The following is a 17616-nucleotide window of genomic DNA, read 5'->3' as shown; positions in this document are numbered from 1 at the left end:
TTACATATTCACATGCCCCACAGTCCCGGAAAATCTCACATTGTGGTTTCGCTGTTTCCTGAATCTGTCAAAAAAACAAAACAAAAGTTTATTGTGACTGTGCGGGTGTGTCCCCAACTATGGACACCCACCTAATCCCATGCGTGTCCCACCCGACGCCCTGTATTTACCGGGCTGATCGCAGCTGTTTGAGGACAAAGCAGGCCGGGAACCGCTGGTATGTTTTAGGCACAATGGTAGGAGTTTCACAGAAGAGCAAGGCACCCACTGAGAAGGTTTTACTTACTCAGCTGACAACAGGAGGACAAGAGGCAATGGCATGACTCATTAAATCACTGTAGCGGGTTGTTTGCAACACATGTCAGAGCAGCAGTCATGAAGAAAAGCATTCTGGGTATGCTACTCACTCACTCCCCTGATTTTTTTTTTTTGCAATGACACAGTGCGGGAATTAGCTGGAAGGCTTCCACGAGCAGAGGGGCTGATTCTCACTACGCAAACACGTGCGCCACTGTTCCTATCAGCAAAGCCAGTTGGTCAGCAACCTTGCAATGGTTTTATTACATGGATTTGACAATCGCTAGCACCACTTGTTTGTCGGAAAAGTGAATCCGCGGATGATCGATGGAACACCTGCCCAACAGTAAAATGATCGTGTAAGAAATGATGTCGGGGGAGGGGGGATCGAGGCCTGTATGCATGTTTAGGGCATTGTCTCTGTCCGCTGCAAGACAGATGTGATTAAATAGGCCGGTTTATTTAAATGAGGCAAAATCGAGACCCGGGTTTCTTGGTGCGGATTGCCGATATCGAGACTGCCGGTTATCTGCTGTCTTCATCCCACTGCTTCCACATCAGTGAGGACATTAAGGACACCGGCCCCCACCTCTGAACTAGCTACGCATCTGTCACGTCGAAGTCATCAGCCGAGAGCCGTGGCGACAACCAGACACCTCCACCCTCGCAAATCGAACACTCCCGTCCCCTTTATGAACTTTATGAAAAAAGTTAAAGTCTCTTATTCTCTTCCTGCCGCGAGGCTGAACTGGAACAAACGGGAACTTTCCTCAAAATGACACAAAGCCATATTAACACACCATGTCGAGGCTGTGGATGTGAATACAAATACAATACCTCTTAATGGCACCTATCAATGAAAGTCCCATGCGGTTAAAATTATATATCGCCATTAGTGTTAGTAAGGTACAAAGATTAGCTCATTTTGTTAGGTTGGTTTTCAGATAAAATTACTCAAAATTTAACAAAAAAGCTTTCAGAGTGATTGTCACATAGAAGACGTGTCATTAGCCGGTAATGGTGGCGACGCGGATTCGCTCATCGCAGGCGCTGCACTACTGCGGCTCCTAACAGTGAGTTCGAGAAGAAATGCAGCCGCATCCTCAGCAGAGGGCCTGTCACTTACGCGCAGCGTCCTCCGCAGCCTGGCTGCTCCGGCGCCGTACAGCCGGCTTCCCCAGCCTGAATCGGCGCACTTTCACAAACCCCCGCAGGTACCGGCCCGATGGTCCAGTCCACTCTGGACTTACATCTGGTGTCCTCCATATTGCTTAGATGCCTTTCATCCTGATTCTGCGTACACAGAGCTGCGGTATTACACCATACAGCTGCGCCTAACAGTTTACCCTTATGCAAGCTACCTTCTGTTTGGTTTTGCTGATTTTTAATTTTAATTTCTGGTGTGAGTCTTTCAGATTTGATGAGGTACATCAGCAACTGGTGTTGGCGTGTGTCGGCCTGTGTGTGGCGGGGGGTGGGTGTTGTTTTTATGAAACACATTTCCAAAATGTGCAGTTAATGCCCCCTCCCCTCTTTTTCCCCTGTTTAATTCAGGTTTCGCAGTGTGTTTCCTGTTGAGAGGTGCCAGATGTCATTCAAGTCCAAATAAGACCCCTGGACATTCTTCCTCTCCCTGCCTAACAAACAATAAGGGAAAAGGGGGCATTTCTAGTTAAAGCAATTTAATTTGTGAACAGTTTATATTATGTTATACCAAAGAGACAATAATCCTTTCACAACAAAGGTTAAACTATTTCTAATTAATATTAGAAGCAATATTGCATTTTGCAAGGATTAATGCAGATCTCAAAATAAGATTAGGTTTGACTGAAAGGTTAAAGTAAATAAGAAGCAGTAAGATAAATGTTCTTACAGCAAAACAGAGTTTATACAATTATCAGTCCACTTGCGTTACATATTCTATTTAGTAAGAATTAGTTATTGATATAATTAAGGCACGAATGCACCAGTTCACGAATGGCTTTGAAAAACAGGCCTACTTAAGTCTATCTGAACTTTCTTGTGTGACTCACAAGGTTATGATGCAAAATAAAAAGGCAGAGAAATACTGCGGTCTATCCCTTTTAAGTTTATCAAGCCTGGTATCAAGATATGAGACCGCGCACAAAATCCTCTTTGACACGGTTCCGGCGAAGTGACGAAACGAAGTCTGTTTTATATACTCCGTTAGTTATCATGATGCCATGGTGAAAGAAACTGCTACTCACGCATCAGCCGTCCTATAAAACATAACACAATTTGCGGTGTGATAGATTATGTTAAATTAATATATATTTTAAATGGAAATCCCCAAAACGAGACGCTTAAAGTCATTTATTAATGTTCACATATATATTGCTATTATTATATATTAAATTTACGAGTTACGTTACGTTTTATTAGTATTTTCAGTCAGATTCAACCTGACCAAAACAGAATTTCAAATATGATTTGCATCACCTTCACCTACCTCACATCCATTTATAAACTCACTTGTTGAGCTTAGGTTCAAGACCATTGCTATCAGTATGTGTTACCGCTGTAAAGGTGCCTGCGCGGACATAAAATACACGTCATCCCGTTCCATTCATAAAGCGCTAAACGCCATTTATCCGTCCCAAAATGGGAACGCAACGCATTTTCGTAGATCGCATCGGCACTTATGTGATGAATAATTAAAACGGGTCCTTCGCTCAGTGTCATGGGCCATGTTGCGTGGCTTCCCTAAGATCCCCCCTCGGAGCTAACACAGCGCTCCGCCATCAAGCAGCCGCGCTGGACCAAAACTGCCTCCCTGCGAAAAGTAGCGCAGGCGACACTCCCCTTCCGCATTTGGACGGCGATCCAGCCCGGTTGTTGCGCTTCCCGAGCCTGCCGACAGATAGCATCAGCGGTAGGAGGGGATACAGGGACTCCTGCAGGCTAATTGCAGCGGGCAGCGTTTGCAGGTGTAACACTGATCCGTCTGTGGGAAGGACCGGGGGGCTCGGTCTGAGACTCGAGATTAGGGCTGGGGGGGAATCGGGTGTGCCAGGTAAAATGAGAGTCGGTCTGCGGCGTCCACGCAGTTTTGCACGGCCACAGGTTTGATGAGCAGCTTTTTGTAGCATCTTTTTGGAAGCTCAGAAAAAAAGTGGATCTCCTCACTCTGCAGTCATGAGAAACACTTGGTGGTCGCCCCGGACAGTGATTTGGGAATACTGGACAGCGCTCTCTTTGTGCCTCTTGTGGATTCAGTATTCGTGCGGGATGCCCCATGTCATTCGCATAGGTAAGCGTGCTCAAAATCATACGTGGGCACACTTTATTTGTGTAGGTAAAAGACTAAGTGCAATTATTCAGATGTCAATAACTTGCAAAGGGATAACCATGTGATATTTATGCAAGCGCAAATACAATTATGTCTGGTGCCTTTAAGAGCCTTGATTTATTTATTTGCTTAATCATTTAAAAATTATTTGTAAAAATATATTTACGCAGAATATCGTTTTTTTTTTCCTGTCACTCTTTATATGTAAAAATGTTACTGCCTCAGAGATGACGCTGAATGATAGAGTGCCTGTAAAGTACAGTGTTTGGCGCGTTTAGATTTTTCTTAGGTTTTTTTTTTTGTTTGTACCAGAACCGAAATGTTCAAGTTTCAAGGGCAGGCGCTCGGGGTAACAAGCGCGATGCGCTCTGCTTGTTTGCAAGTCTTTCGGGCATATTTACAAAAACAGGTGCGATAAAACACACTTGGGATTCAGTAATGCAAACTGTCATTAAAAATATGTCAGCAACGACAGGCAGACGGCAATAAAGTTAAATTACCCTACGCACGCATGCAAATAATAGGCTACCTTTGCGCTCGGGGGAAATAAATCAATGGCTGGAAAACCAAAATGAAAAGCTAAGGGTGTTACGTTTTAGACACACTGAACCTTCCTTTGCAGTTTGAATGCGAGCAAAGTATATCGCAAATAAATGCATTTAAAATACGAGACTTTGCAGGTGTGCTGCTTCTTGCAGGTTCGTACTTTCCGAGACAAAGCAAGGAAGTTTAGAAAAAAAATCACCGTTACATAGCTGTTACCTTTCTAAAATAAATAGGAGCGCGTCGGTGTGAAGCGGAAAGTGCAACGAAATCACTCGGAGGTGCTTAGAATAAACTCTTTCAGGGACCGGCGACGCTACGAATCGCTGTTTGTCTGGAGCAAAGCGGAGGCAGAATCAAAATCAATGCGTTTCGTCTCCCAGAAAAATCGCTTTTGACAAGTAGTCAGGATGGTATTAGCAGAAATTAACATTAAGCCGTAAAGCTCGTGAAACACGGTCGATGGACCTCCGCGGAGAGCGCATTTTACGACGTGTTTATGAAATCAAAAAATTCACATTTCATTGACGCGATTTAAGTTGTTAGATATTAAACCAATATTTGCTTTCGCACAACCTACGCACGCCGTAAGATATTTGCATTTATTGTTTCTTTTCATCTGAGTTCCAGTCAGTAAAACGGAAAGGAAACATGCCTACGTAGTAGTAGTAATAATAATAATAATAATAATAATAATAATAATAATAATTAATCTTTTTGAAATTACATAATGAACGACACACTTAAGAATATAAGTAGCTATAAATTAAAAAAAAATTCCACACGTCGGGAGTTATATGTGTTACCTAATACAGTTGGTAAATAATTGCGTTGTTTGCTTCTAATAGTTAATTGTTCTCAATTGCTTTTCATTTTTGTTATTTATGGGAAATTATAGAATTATACTGTTGTCATGTTTGAGAATATGTTGCATGATTTACTGTAGAGAGGAGAAAATGATCTTATACTGTTTTAATAAAGGTGTATTACATTAATTATATTGGCTTATGAAAGTGATGGAGTTAAATGCATTTGGTTTTGTCATTAGCAAAACGTATTAACACTGTCATATTTGATGGTACTATCGAGAACTGATTTTTATCTATTCTCCCTTGCCTATACTGTCTTTTATTTTTGTTTGTTTGTTTTTTAAGGCTTAAATATATATTCACCCCAAGCAAGTGAGAAACAACAATTCACTGTTGTGTTGTTCATTTGTTAAAGATTGCACTGTTGTTTATGATGTCCGACTTTAAGATATATGTGCGCATATATATCACATTTTTAAGTTCGTACCATTGCACGTAGATCTCCACTAGAGGGCGCAGTCTTAATGTAAAGGTCTGAACCTGTAGCTTGAACCAAGTTCGAACCTGGCTTTCGTGCCTGTGCATTTTTACATTATATATACCCTTCATGACTGCAGTGTCAAGCCCTTTGCATAGGAGTGGTGCTGAGATACGGTACTAATTTTCTAATGTACTCTCTGCTTCCTAATTCACTTTACCTAACCATTCCAGCATGTTGAGTATTATTTGATTTTTTTTCTGGAAGAGTCGAAAGGTTTAGTTAGTACAACCCTTCTCCTTCCTATTATGCTTTTTACTATGTTGCTGCTGTTCTGCTACGATTTACAGCAGATGCGTGCACTTGCATAGAAACCATTGCCACGATATTCCAGTTTCTCTGAATTTACTGAACTATAATGGAACATGGATGCTGGTACCGCTCGTCAATCCCAACAGACGCTGCCTCCATCTGTCCGTAGGCTCTTTCGATACTCCTTGAGTTCTGCCTGATTACAGACCATGCTCTGGCGGTTAAAGACCCCTGTGTTTGATAACCATCATTTCAGACCTGCAGGAGATCACGCACAGCTGGTGGAGCATGTTCTGCGGTAGGTGCGTAGTACCGTGCCAGCCAAATGGTAGTCCGATGAATTGAATGGAGCCGCTTAAAATTTCCATGAAATCCAATAGAAATCCGTGCATAAATCTGTAATTAAATATGCTAGTTCTTTACCTCATTGAAACATAGATTTTATATTTTATTCCATTAATGTAATAACCTCATTTGGGACTCCCTGAGCAACCGCTCATTTGACACAAAGAAGCACATTGCCTGCATTGTGAGGGAGAGTCACTACGGCCATGTGGCGTGATTCCCTGAGGGTGATCCGGCTCGCAGGATCCTCATTGCTGAGGACCCGAGCGGCTGGACCGGGCCAAGGGGACGCCCACGTAACACCTGGCTGCGGCAGATAGACTGCCATTTCCGAAGGGTGGGACTGGACTGCCTGTTGGCCTGGGGGGGTCGCCAACCGGGATCCCAAGGTGTTTCATCGTGTGGTGGGTGCGGCAACGCGCTGTACCAGTTCATGCCCCCCAACCTGACCTGACCTGAATGTAATCACCTTTCGATGCCATCACAGAAAAGAAATATAGATGTATTTTTTTACTTGAGCTCTGGGAAGAACAAGCACATTTGCTGCCAGCATATTGTCTGCTGTTTCTCTCTTGCTTCTCTATATCTATATTCCACCACCAAGAATTTATGGAATGATCAGTCACTTCTGCTAATTTATACGCGAAACATTTGGATAATTAATTGGACCTGTTATTTAACGTCTCTTTTTACTGAAGGTGAGCAACAGTTGTCGTTCTACCTTTTTTTTTCCACAGATCACCTTGTTTTTGTCCCAAAAAACGTTATGACAACGTTGCAGACTTTTTCAGTTGGAATGAGGGTAATGAGGGAAAATGTTTTTTTTCCCCCCAATTCAAAGTAAAACATGCTGTTTATGAACATAAGCTTCTTTTGCATAATTTCTGCTCTAGGAAATTGAAAGCTGGGGAGGTTTTGAAGGATGTATTGTTTTCATTGCAAAAGGAAAGGCGTTATTTACTCACACTGGGCTGGGTGTGAAGCCTTAATGAGTCATTCCTGAGTGAAGTGCTTCTGTTTCCAAAAAGCAGCAAAATATACAAATTGGAATGGATGGGCCTTGAGCCTTATTTTTTTTTACGCCACCATTATTCCCATTGCTTTGTAATGGGAATAATCGGTCATGAAAAGGGTGTCTGGGGGAGGGAAGCCAGCCGATGCTGGGTGTGGCTCATGCGGGGGAAGCAGTATTGGTGAATTAGGATGTCCGTCACTTTCTCGCAGGGAATGAATATTCTGGCGACGTCCTCATGCGTACACATACCAGCCCTGTATGGGGGGGTGTGTGACTATACTGAGGGCTGATTTCTGAGGAATGCTTCCCACTGGATGGGTTTTTGATGTTTAATTAAGGAGTCCCTCTGTTTAGGAGCTGAGATGAGGGAACAGGGTCAAACAAAGACACTCTTCTTCAATTTGTGTATTTCTGTACGTGGACTGCATGCATAAACTACCCCCCCCTCCCCCCCCCCCCCCCCTCAACCCTGTCCATCCCTTCACCTTTGACCCCCGGGCATTAGTGCTGAAATTCCAGTGAGAAATGGCAGCTGTCAATCCTGCCCCCCCTGGAAGGAACTGGCCCATTCTGTAGGGGCGGGGCCACGGGAATAAATGTGAATGGAACGGACACATCAGCATGTGACGGGGCAGGAGGGGGTAGGAGAGGCTGATGGGGCAGAAGGGGGCAGGACAGAGCAGATGGGGGCAGGACAGAACAGTGGGGCAGGAGGGGCTGGCAGAGCAGAAGGGGGCAGGACAGCAGGGCAGGAGGAGACGTGGGGGGGGGCAGGTCTCCCCAGCAGACATCCCAATTTTTCAGGCTGTGTGTTACAGTCGACTCAGCTCTGTACCCATTCAGGGCATCCCAGTCACTCCGTCACCCCAATCACTGTCCATCCTGCCGGCCCTCAGCCAGTTCAGCAGCACAGGTTTATGATTTCAGTGACAGCCCCCGCCCCTAACCCACGTAGGCTTCTCACAGCTAACATCATCCACGGGCAGATGCAAATGGCAGCAGCGATGCGGGCCGCATTCGCTGCGGAGAGGCTTAGGCCGGGGCGGCATGCGGCGGCTGCATGCAACGCACCATGCGATCGTGAGCCAGTTAACCACAGCCTCGCAGAAGATGCGATGACACAGTGAAACGTGTTTTTCCTTTTTTTTCCCCTCCGTTATCTGCCAGGCCGTGTTTCTCTACCAGATGGTGTTTTCATATCATGCTAAAGTGTGTACTCCACAGTAAAACACTGTAACATATGCTCCCACTAATGATTTAAATTAATAAGGTTAAGTTAATGTTAAAGGGACTTATCCCTGTATCTAATGAAAAGCACGGCTTGGTAATCACAGTAAAATCCCCACATTATTTATAGGATTGCTCTCAGTTTCAGCCTGTGTGAAATCCTTACAGGTAATTAATGGCTTCAGTCAGTTTGCAGCTTGTTCAGAGCATTTTGTTCCTCCTTGCCCCTCCAGCGGAAACGGAATATGAAATAAAAAGGGAAGATTACCACAAAGACAATAAACAGCAAACGCAATTCACCGTGCCGTAGATTATTGGAGTGAAGTTTAAAATGAACTTACCATGTAGATAAATTGATTTTTTTAAATATAATTTTGTATTTTTTCCTTCAAATTCAGTGAAAACCAGGAGGACTCCCAAGGGCACAAACAGAGAATCCCACGTAGCTGCAGATTCATGTGCCGCTGACTCATTATTCGGTAGAAGAGGGAACGTGTCCTTTTCTCTGAAACGCGGACACTCTGCACCGTGTAGTGGTTAATGTGCAGCTCTTACATGCTGAGCAGAGTGGCTCAGCTTTCTATTTTTGAGCATTATGGAAAAATACCAGTTGCTGTCCATTCCTCTGGTGCTGGAAAACTGGAAGCACTGGGGTCAGAACTTCCAGCATAGCAATGAGGCCATTTGCTGTCCTGTCCCCACAAGGTAAAAAGTTACAGGCTTGTATCACATTATGGGGAAATCTGGTCCCCGCAACATAATAATTACAAAAACACAAACGCACACATGCACACACACTCAAACACGCATGCATGCACGCACACACATATGAGAACATACACATGTTTGTGTTAATATCTTTGTGGGGACCGTCCATGAGAAAAAGCCTTTTCCCAATTAGGACAACCTTAACCCCTACCCTGCCCTAACCATAACCATAAGTAACCAAGCAAAATACTTATGGCATTTTTAAGTTTTTGATTGCATTCATGGATTTTTAATAAATTGAGCTTCCCCTTGTGGGGACCAAGAAAAAGGTCCCTGCAACATCAAAACAACAGGTTTTTATCACATTATGAGGACATTTGCCCCCCACAATGTAATATATACATGACCTACATACAGACGCACATACAGTATACAGAGACACACTCAGACACACACACACATACACACACACAGAGGTTTGTAAGTATTACTTTGTGGAGACTCTCCATTCATTTCTATGGGGAAAACTCTAATCCCAGCCCTAACCTTAACCATAAGTAACCAAACAAAATACAAGATTTTTGGCATTTTTTGTTTTTTGATCGCATTCACGGATGTTTGTGGGGACCTGAGAAATGGCCCCACATCAAAATAACAGGTTTTTGTTGCATTGTGGGGAACATTTATAGAGGTGTATCACTGCTATAACCCACCCCCCCCCTCCCCACCACCTCAGCCCACCGCCGGTATCGTGGTATCTCCCATAGAGAAGCCAGCCTCCCCAAACACTTGCATTTTCTGCACTGTTGTTCTTCTGGGGTCCCACGATTCCAGCATCAGCAAACAGTAGTGAGATTTTGCATATTCTGTGCCCCCCACCCCAGCCATGGCCTTGGGGGGGTTCACCATGTCCTGCTGAGGTCAGGCTGGGGTCGGGTGGAAGTTATGCGGAGGCCCTGAGAATCGTGTTTGTGCACACCGATGGGGAACGTTAGTTGATCAGCATGCACCTTTTGATCCTGATTAAAAAGCTTGCCCATGTCTGCTTGCCTGTATTTTCCAGGCCCCCCACCAATCATTGTCTGTGCTCTATGCAATTACGCTCTGTACTCACCCCCCCCCCCCCCCCCATGGCAGCTGGAACAATGGAACCTTTTTCCCCGGTGGGGAGCTCACTGGGTCAGGCTCTACCCTCCTCGGCCTCAGTGGGGACTTTAGACCCACATGAGGGGCACGCTGTGATAACCATGACATCACTGTGCTCCTTTGAGGCCAGGGAAGGGGAAGATCATGGCAGTGAAGGGTAACAATGTGACATAACTGCCCTGGAAACTCTGCACTTTATATTTTGGACAGCAGTGTGGCATGATGGTGATGTGCTGTGATGGCGATATGGCATGGCTGTGATGTGGTGTGACAGTGATGTAGTGTGGCTGTGATGTAGGGTGACGGCAATGTGGCGTGACAGAGATGTGGAGTGACAGTGGTATGGTGCAACAGTGATGCAGTGTGATGGTGATGTGCTGGGACAGAAGTGTGGTGTGACATTTGTGTGGCTCAGTGATGTGGTGTGATGGTAATATGGAAACCACAATGTGGGGTGACAGCAATGTGGCGTAATGGCAATGTGGCATTGCAGTGAAACCACAATGTGGGGTGATGGTGATGTGGAGTGACAGCGATGTGGGGTGATGGCAATGTGTCGTGGTGGGGTTGTGGCGTGACCATGATGTTGTGTGACCATGATATGGCACGAAGGGGATATAGCATGACGGGAATGAGTTGTGACTATGATGTAGCGTGATGGCGATGTGGCATGACAGTGATGTGGCACAAAAGTGATATGGTGTGATGGTGATGTTCCATAACTATAATGTGGCTGAAAACTCTGGGTGACCTGAAGGAGATCAAAGAGGTAATATGGGTGGTGTTTCCTATGCTGGAAATCACACATGGCACGCCGCTGACACACAGCAGGGGGTGCTGACATGTGTGTGTGGGTGTGTGTGTGTGTAACGGAGCCCTTTGATTGAGGCACCGGCGTTACGAGCGTCACAGGAACACCGTTTGTGGGCGTGTGACGAAGAGGGGAGGGGTGGGCACGTTCGGAGCCGATAGACACAAAGCAGCTGCCCCGCTACCCTTTACGCTGAGGTGCAAGGTCATCCAGGGGCAGCGGGGCAGCCTCCCCTGTGCCTCTGCGTCAGCCTCCCCTGTGCCTCCGCGTCAGCCTCCCCTGTGCCTCTGCGTCAGCCTCTGCCTGACACCTCTGACTAAAATAAAAAGAGCTCCATAATCCGCCTCCTCCTCTGCGCTCTGGAGATTGACAGCGGAGTCCTGGCCAGCTATGGATGACTTTGCAGTGGGGATGGATTTATTCACCTGGAGCTGACTGTATCAGTCCTCAGAACCTGCATTACGCCCCCTACTGCTCAGGATAGGAAATAAAATGTCCTTCCGGGTTTGCAGGTTAGGGTTGTAATGCACTGGTATTTACATTTACACTTCCATCCATCCATCCATCCATCCATCCATCCATCCATCCATCCATCCATCCATCCATCCATCCATCCATCCATCCATCCATCTATCTATCTATCTATCGTCCAAAGCGTTGTACAAGCATACATGGTCAGTTGCAAGTTTACAGTAACATGGGAGCAAGTGTTTCAAAATCACTGTAAGAACCTAATAAGACACTGATGAAGGTGGAACAGGTGCTCCGGGAACTGATGGGACTTGAGGCAGTTAGGCAAAAATATAAAAAAGTCTTATAAAACTTTTTAGTGTTGGATAGCAAAGCGGAGGGGACAGTAAATTAGTTTCACACTGGGAATGGAGATGATGAGCTTTGGATATACAGTGGTGCTGTTCAGACTGTATATCAGGCTCTAGATCTCAGGTGGCTCTGTTGAACAGTTCCATGTGATGTCAGATTGGGGGTTTGGTGTTGTCTGTGTCCCAAATGTATTTTCCCCGGTGGGGGTGCTTTAATGCACAGGGTTACCCTGGCTGAAGCCCAGGGGCCACCGCTACAAAGAAGCCCCAACTAACCTTGTTTAATGTGCCGCTGATCAACCTAGCATGTCAAATTCATTTTCTTTACACTTTGACCTTAAAAGTGAAAGTGAAACAATCATATTGCTATACAAAAAGTTTAAATGTACGCTTCTTTATTCACTGACAGCTGAAATGCCTTCACATTTCTGATCTAATTGGAGACGTGTGGCTTTAACATCCCTTAGCATTGCTGTGGCGATGGGGCCCGTGTATCTGGGAGGGCGTGCATGTGTATGCATGCGCCTGCTCGCTTCACACGTGCATATCAGGGCTGACCTTGAGCCCGGCGTTCTGCTTCAGCTACCAGTCACTCGGGTCTAAATGTGGTGAGGCATGACCCGAACCTCGTCCCGCAAGTGCGTAAATAGAGGAGGACAGCTCCAGTTCATTTACACTTGGATCGATGGGTATTTATGAATCCCTCCCTGGTTTTGCAGGCCAATCCTGCCCATCCCATCTCACCTTAAATTACATCCCCCCCGCCCCCATACTGCGTGGCACTAATGCCCATGGCTCACACCCAGGATGTTTCTTGAGGTTATGAAAAGTGACAGGGGTGCTCTACCACGGCTCTAAGAAAGCCCATTATAGGACGAGAAGTGGGGTCTGTGGGACCCCCCCTCCCCCTCAGTGTGCTCGGCGGGGCCTGGCAGAGGACGACCCAGTCGCCACGGCAACGGCGGGCCGGACGGAGACGGCCCCGCATGGCTTGAAAAGAGCGTCAGGCCCTGGGCCCGGCTGCGTTCGGGGCAGCGAGCACACAAAGAGGCTTTATCACACCCCCAGCAGCGACGGGGACCGTGAGTTCCCTTTCTCCCAATTCTCTCTTCCAGCGGAACAGAATCGGCTTTGTGGGGCTTCTAAGTCCATCTCTTCTCCAAGCAGCGGCCCTAGTCTGCTCCTCAACATGGGCATGCTGTCGTAATCCCTCCCCAGCACTGAGAATTAAGGGGGGTTCTGTTTCTCTTCCGCACCCATCGCCAGTCCTGATTCCTTGAGAATGGCGGCTGAGGCTCTGTAGACATGTGGTCTTCATCACTGTCAGCATGATCACCAGCCCCATCATCATCAGAGGGACGTTGACCAGGATTGAGGCAGCCTTGGCAGAGACATACTGACAATTAAACAGGTTACACCTAAATAAGTGACGGAGAACATCCGGGGAAGTGAATCGGTGTTTCCGTCTTTGGCTGATTTGTCGGGCCCCCCCTGTGGACCCTGGCTGGGACATGTCGTACTTTGATTTCTGCCAGGGAATGGGGGCACGTAATCACAGCTTGATTGGTGGGGGGAGTGGGCTCGTCGTGCTGCTGAGCGTCCACCCCGCCTCCCCCCACCCGTAAGGCCCTGCTCTTTGGTTGAATAGATCTTACGAGATGATGGTGTAGCCTGAGCTCCAGAAGGTTCTGCTGGTCTTCTAAGAAACATTTTATAGTTATTCCTAAAAATACTTTTGAGGATCTGAGTAAACAAATGGACAAAATAGGGACGACATCTACCACGTTATAATGTGCCAATTATAATGAATGAGGTGTGCCAGTTATTATGAATGAGGTGTGACAGTTATAACGAATGAGGTGTGCCAGTTATTATGAATGAGGTGTGACAGTTATAACGAATGAGGTGTGCCAATTATAACGAATGAGGTGTGCCAATTATAACGAATGAGGTGTGCCAGTTATTATGAATGAGGTGTGACAGTTATAACGAATGAGGTGTGCCAGTTATGGTCCAGCAGGAAATTAGCAGGAATCTGAAGGGAGGGCGGGGGACAATGTTTTGGGAACTGGGAGACTCCCAGGTGCCGCTGCTGAATTGCCCTGCACTGGCACAGGCTGGGGGGGCTTAAGGGGCATTTGGAGTGACGATCTGTCACTGCACTTACAGTCCTCCATTAGGACGGTCTTCTGAAAAGTGAGCAGTAATGGAGCGCGGCATCACACGTGGCAAGGACATTGACGCTGGGACTCAGATTTGGGCCATAAGTGACAGACCGCCTCTCGGAAAGGCCCCTGTTTGGGGGTATAAACTGTGCTTTTTGCCGGGTAACAGTGTTCAGAAACATGATTGAAACATGATTCAAAACAACACTGCTTGCATGTAGAAGCAGAGGGAGACTTAAAGATTAGCATCATCTGCATTGTTTCGATGAGCCTTTCTTCATTACTTCCTTTAGTTCATTCTCTTATCATGTTTAAAGCATTGACATGCTCCCCTGAGAAGAGGCACACGAGTCTTTCCACCCAGCTGGTAACTGCCATCTTGGATCAACCTGTGGTTCATATACCAGAGAAATGTACAATGTGTATTTTCTGATGGAATGATTGTCTGTGCGCTAGTTAATATATTTTTGTTTTTCTCCTGCTATTTGTAAAATTAAAGTTGCAGGCTGATTTATCATGCTTCTTTAGCTCTTCTAGGTAACCATCATCCTAAGACAGACCATGAAAATTCCGGATGAAAATGGCAACACCCAGTACAGCTTAACAAAAGCGGTGTGCTCCGTGCTAATCAAGAAATCGCTTCTTTACGCATAGAAAACGACCATTCAGTTTTTGGCCATGGAAATAATTTTTATACAGGAAAAATAGTATCTGTATTATACAGACACGGTCTGTTATATGGATTTATTACAGAATTGTACCGAAAAAGAATTAGTTTGTTTTTATGTTTCGTCCCAGTGGCGTGTATGCTGACCTCAGCTAAGGTTGGGTTAATAGGCGTCGGACAGGAGTGGAGACTCATTTTATTGTCACTGACCTCAATCGTTCGTCATCTTTTTTTGCTCCCAAAGAGGGCAAATGGTGCCAGAGGTCGGTCTGTCTGCCGGAGAAGAGAGCAGCACAGTTTTTATGGGGTGATAACAATCTGAATCTCTGGGGGGGATTAGCGACCTGGAATGAAATGCCCGTTCTCTTGACTGCACTCTGTACGGTCACCCCTTTGTTTCATTGGGCCCATCCTCTTGTTTATGTATTTTTACATCTGTCTCCAAGGGCAGGGGCCAATCGGGGCTGGTTTTTGATTCGTCTGTTATCTCGTCTGGGTTTTTTGGGCGCACACCTCTAGGGGGCGCTCCGCTGTCTGCTGCTCTGATTCCAGAGCGCCGCCCTTCTGCGAGCGAACAGGGTCGCCAGCGCCAGCGAGAGGCTGCTGAAGTGCTGGCCTCGGCTCTCAGATACATGTCCGTCGGAATCCCCACTAATGTCGCGTAGCGCGTTAGCATGAGGACCTGGAGGACAGTGGCGGGTGCTCCTTTCAGCCGTATGTCTTTTCTTTTCAATGCCAAAGGATTTTTTATAGCAAAGGTGTTGCGTGGGGGAAGGAAATGTTTGTTAGGCGGTGCTTGGAGAGTTTTCCAAAGTAAGCAGGAATCGACATGATAGCTGATGCTAGCTCAACGCACAAGCTGTGCAGTTTAAAGGTATTTTTTATATAATCCCAATTATAAATTTTACCTTTGAGGGTCAGGGACAGCAGCCCCTCCCCCCCCCCCCCCCCCCATGTCGGAGGAAGAGGGCAGGCTGAGGACCTCAAGAGGGCAGATGTCACGGCAGGAGGACACGCCCCTTTGCATGTGTGGCAGCAGCCGACTGGACGCCAACCTAGCACGAGCAGGGGAGGGGCCGGGGGGGGCGGGGGGGTGTTGGCATCTGCGAGGGTGACGCTGTATGCTGGCTGACCCAGACTACTTGTTTGGTGGGCGGGTGGGTGGTAGCCAAGAGGGGACTTGATTTCAGGCCCTGTTCCTGCTCCCTAAGGAGGATTATGCTAGTTTTGCAGTTCCTTCTCCATATGTTCATTGGGCTTAAACCACATTGTGACCCATATACCCGTGAAAAAGCCACGTAATATAGGTGAGGTGATGGTGACGGGCCCTCAATAGTGCATTCGTGTGCATCTGAGTAGCATGGTCTAGGTCTGGATAGGTGTCAGTCATCACAGTTACGGAGTTTTGATCAGTTGGCCTGGGCTTTGCTCCCTGTCCATAATAAAGAATAATTCAGTGACTGACTGATGAGTTACATTACGGAGAATTGGGATGTTTTTTTCTGCTTTATAGTGTAATGGCTGACATTTTCGTAACTGTTAAACTGCCACTGCTTGGCTGAATTATTTTTTATTACCATTTAACTGCATATAATCTTTGTTTAGTACATGAAACACGCAGCAGGCAGGATGTTGGATAAGTGAGGCAGTAAATGATGAATGTATTTGAGAAGTTCTGATTGAAGATGTTCTCATGATCGGGACACTTGCTTTCATGTAATTGCTGCAAAGCTAATGAAGTTTTAAATGCTGTTTAAAACTTTAAATGTTGTTGGTGGCTCAGCCAGTTAGTCTGGTGTGCCTGTGACCTGTTGGTTGTTGGTTTAAATCCCTGGGTCGGCAGGGTGATGTCACAGTTGGATCCCTGAGCAAGGTTCTTAACCCTGCTTTCTCAAAGAAACATATTTTCTTTGACAAAAGCAGGCGCTCAAAGAATTTAATGTAATAAATAATGCCGTTGACTGAGCTTTTATCCAAGGAGGCAGAGTGTGAATTATACTCCGTACCGCTTTGCCGTTAAGCTCCTGTTTCAGCTGATTGGCTGAGAAGCCAGCAAGCAGATTGGCTGAAGACCACTGAGAGCAGCCAGTGATGCTCCTGTTACCCAGCATGCAGCGGTCACACCCCAATCAGCCTGTCACCCTGTGCAAAAAAAAAATGATCAAGTTTGGATGATGTCACGGTGACACTCTTCACGCAGGCCAGGAGAGCGCAGAAATGATTCTGATTATAATTATGGTGCAAAGTACGTTTTTATCGAGCAGCGGTAATTGAGTGCCCTACATGACACGCCACGTCCCTTTATATGGCACACGTTAATCTCATCGCTTGATTGGTTCAGCCAATAAGCAGTTTTGTCTCCGTGTCACTTTGGATTCCAGGGACACATTCTGACGTGTTCTGACAGCTGTCTGGTGTGGCGTTAATCGCAGTGGCGGCGGAGACCATCGATGGCGGCCACGGAAGCTGGATGGTCGGCCGCCAATTCCCCATCCAGTCGGCCGAATAGTCCTGCTGTTACCTTCCAGGGGGTTTTCAAGCAGAAGCAACACACTTAGCTAAAGAAACATTAGCATTGAAGGCCCACCTTGAATAGGAGGCCAATCCATCGGTAGACCTATGAATATTTGAATATTTTAAATAGCAGCGTGTTTTTGTATTGGGACATTTTGAGAAATACGATATTTGAATGTGAAATTTACGAAGTATCATGTATGAATACTTTTGAGCAGCTTAACACTGATGTACACCTCCCAGAATGATCTCAGACCTTCCTCCACCTCCTTCTGGAAATTCATCCTGAGCCTCAACACGCCTTAATAGATGTGGACGGGTCGCCCTCGCTTTACGTAGCGGGGACCTGTGAAAGCCCATGGAGTCAAAGCCGTTGGGCCTGGGTCAGTGTCCCCTCATGGACTCCCTGACACCAATAATAAAGCAGCGACAGAAGAATCCAGAAGCG

The 17616-nt window shown here is 46.3% G+C and overlaps 1 protein-coding gene across 1 annotated transcript in view; it reads left to right on the top strand.

Annotated features, from left to right (window-relative positions):
• The first annotated feature begins 3048 nt into the window (after positions 1–3048).
• Positions 3049–17616, top strand: part of grik3 (glutamate ionotropic receptor kainate type subunit 3) — an 83385-nt gene continuing 68817 nt past the window's right edge. The window contains exon 1 of the mRNA XM_023821261.2: positions 3049–3568. Within this exon, the coding sequence (XP_023677029.1) occupies positions 3454–3568 (115 nt within the window). The 5' untranslated portion in view covers positions 3049–3453. The remainder of the gene's footprint in view (positions 3569–17616) is intronic.

Source organism: Paramormyrops kingsleyae, chromosome 9 (assembly GCF_048594095.1).
Source record: "Paramormyrops kingsleyae isolate MSU_618 chromosome 9, PKINGS_0.4, whole genome shotgun sequence".
Lineage (NCBI taxonomy): Eukaryota > Metazoa > Chordata > Actinopteri > Osteoglossiformes > Mormyridae > Paramormyrops > Paramormyrops kingsleyae.
The sequence above is the reverse complement of the archived record's forward strand: the minus strand, read 5'-3'. Positions and strand labels throughout refer to the sequence as shown.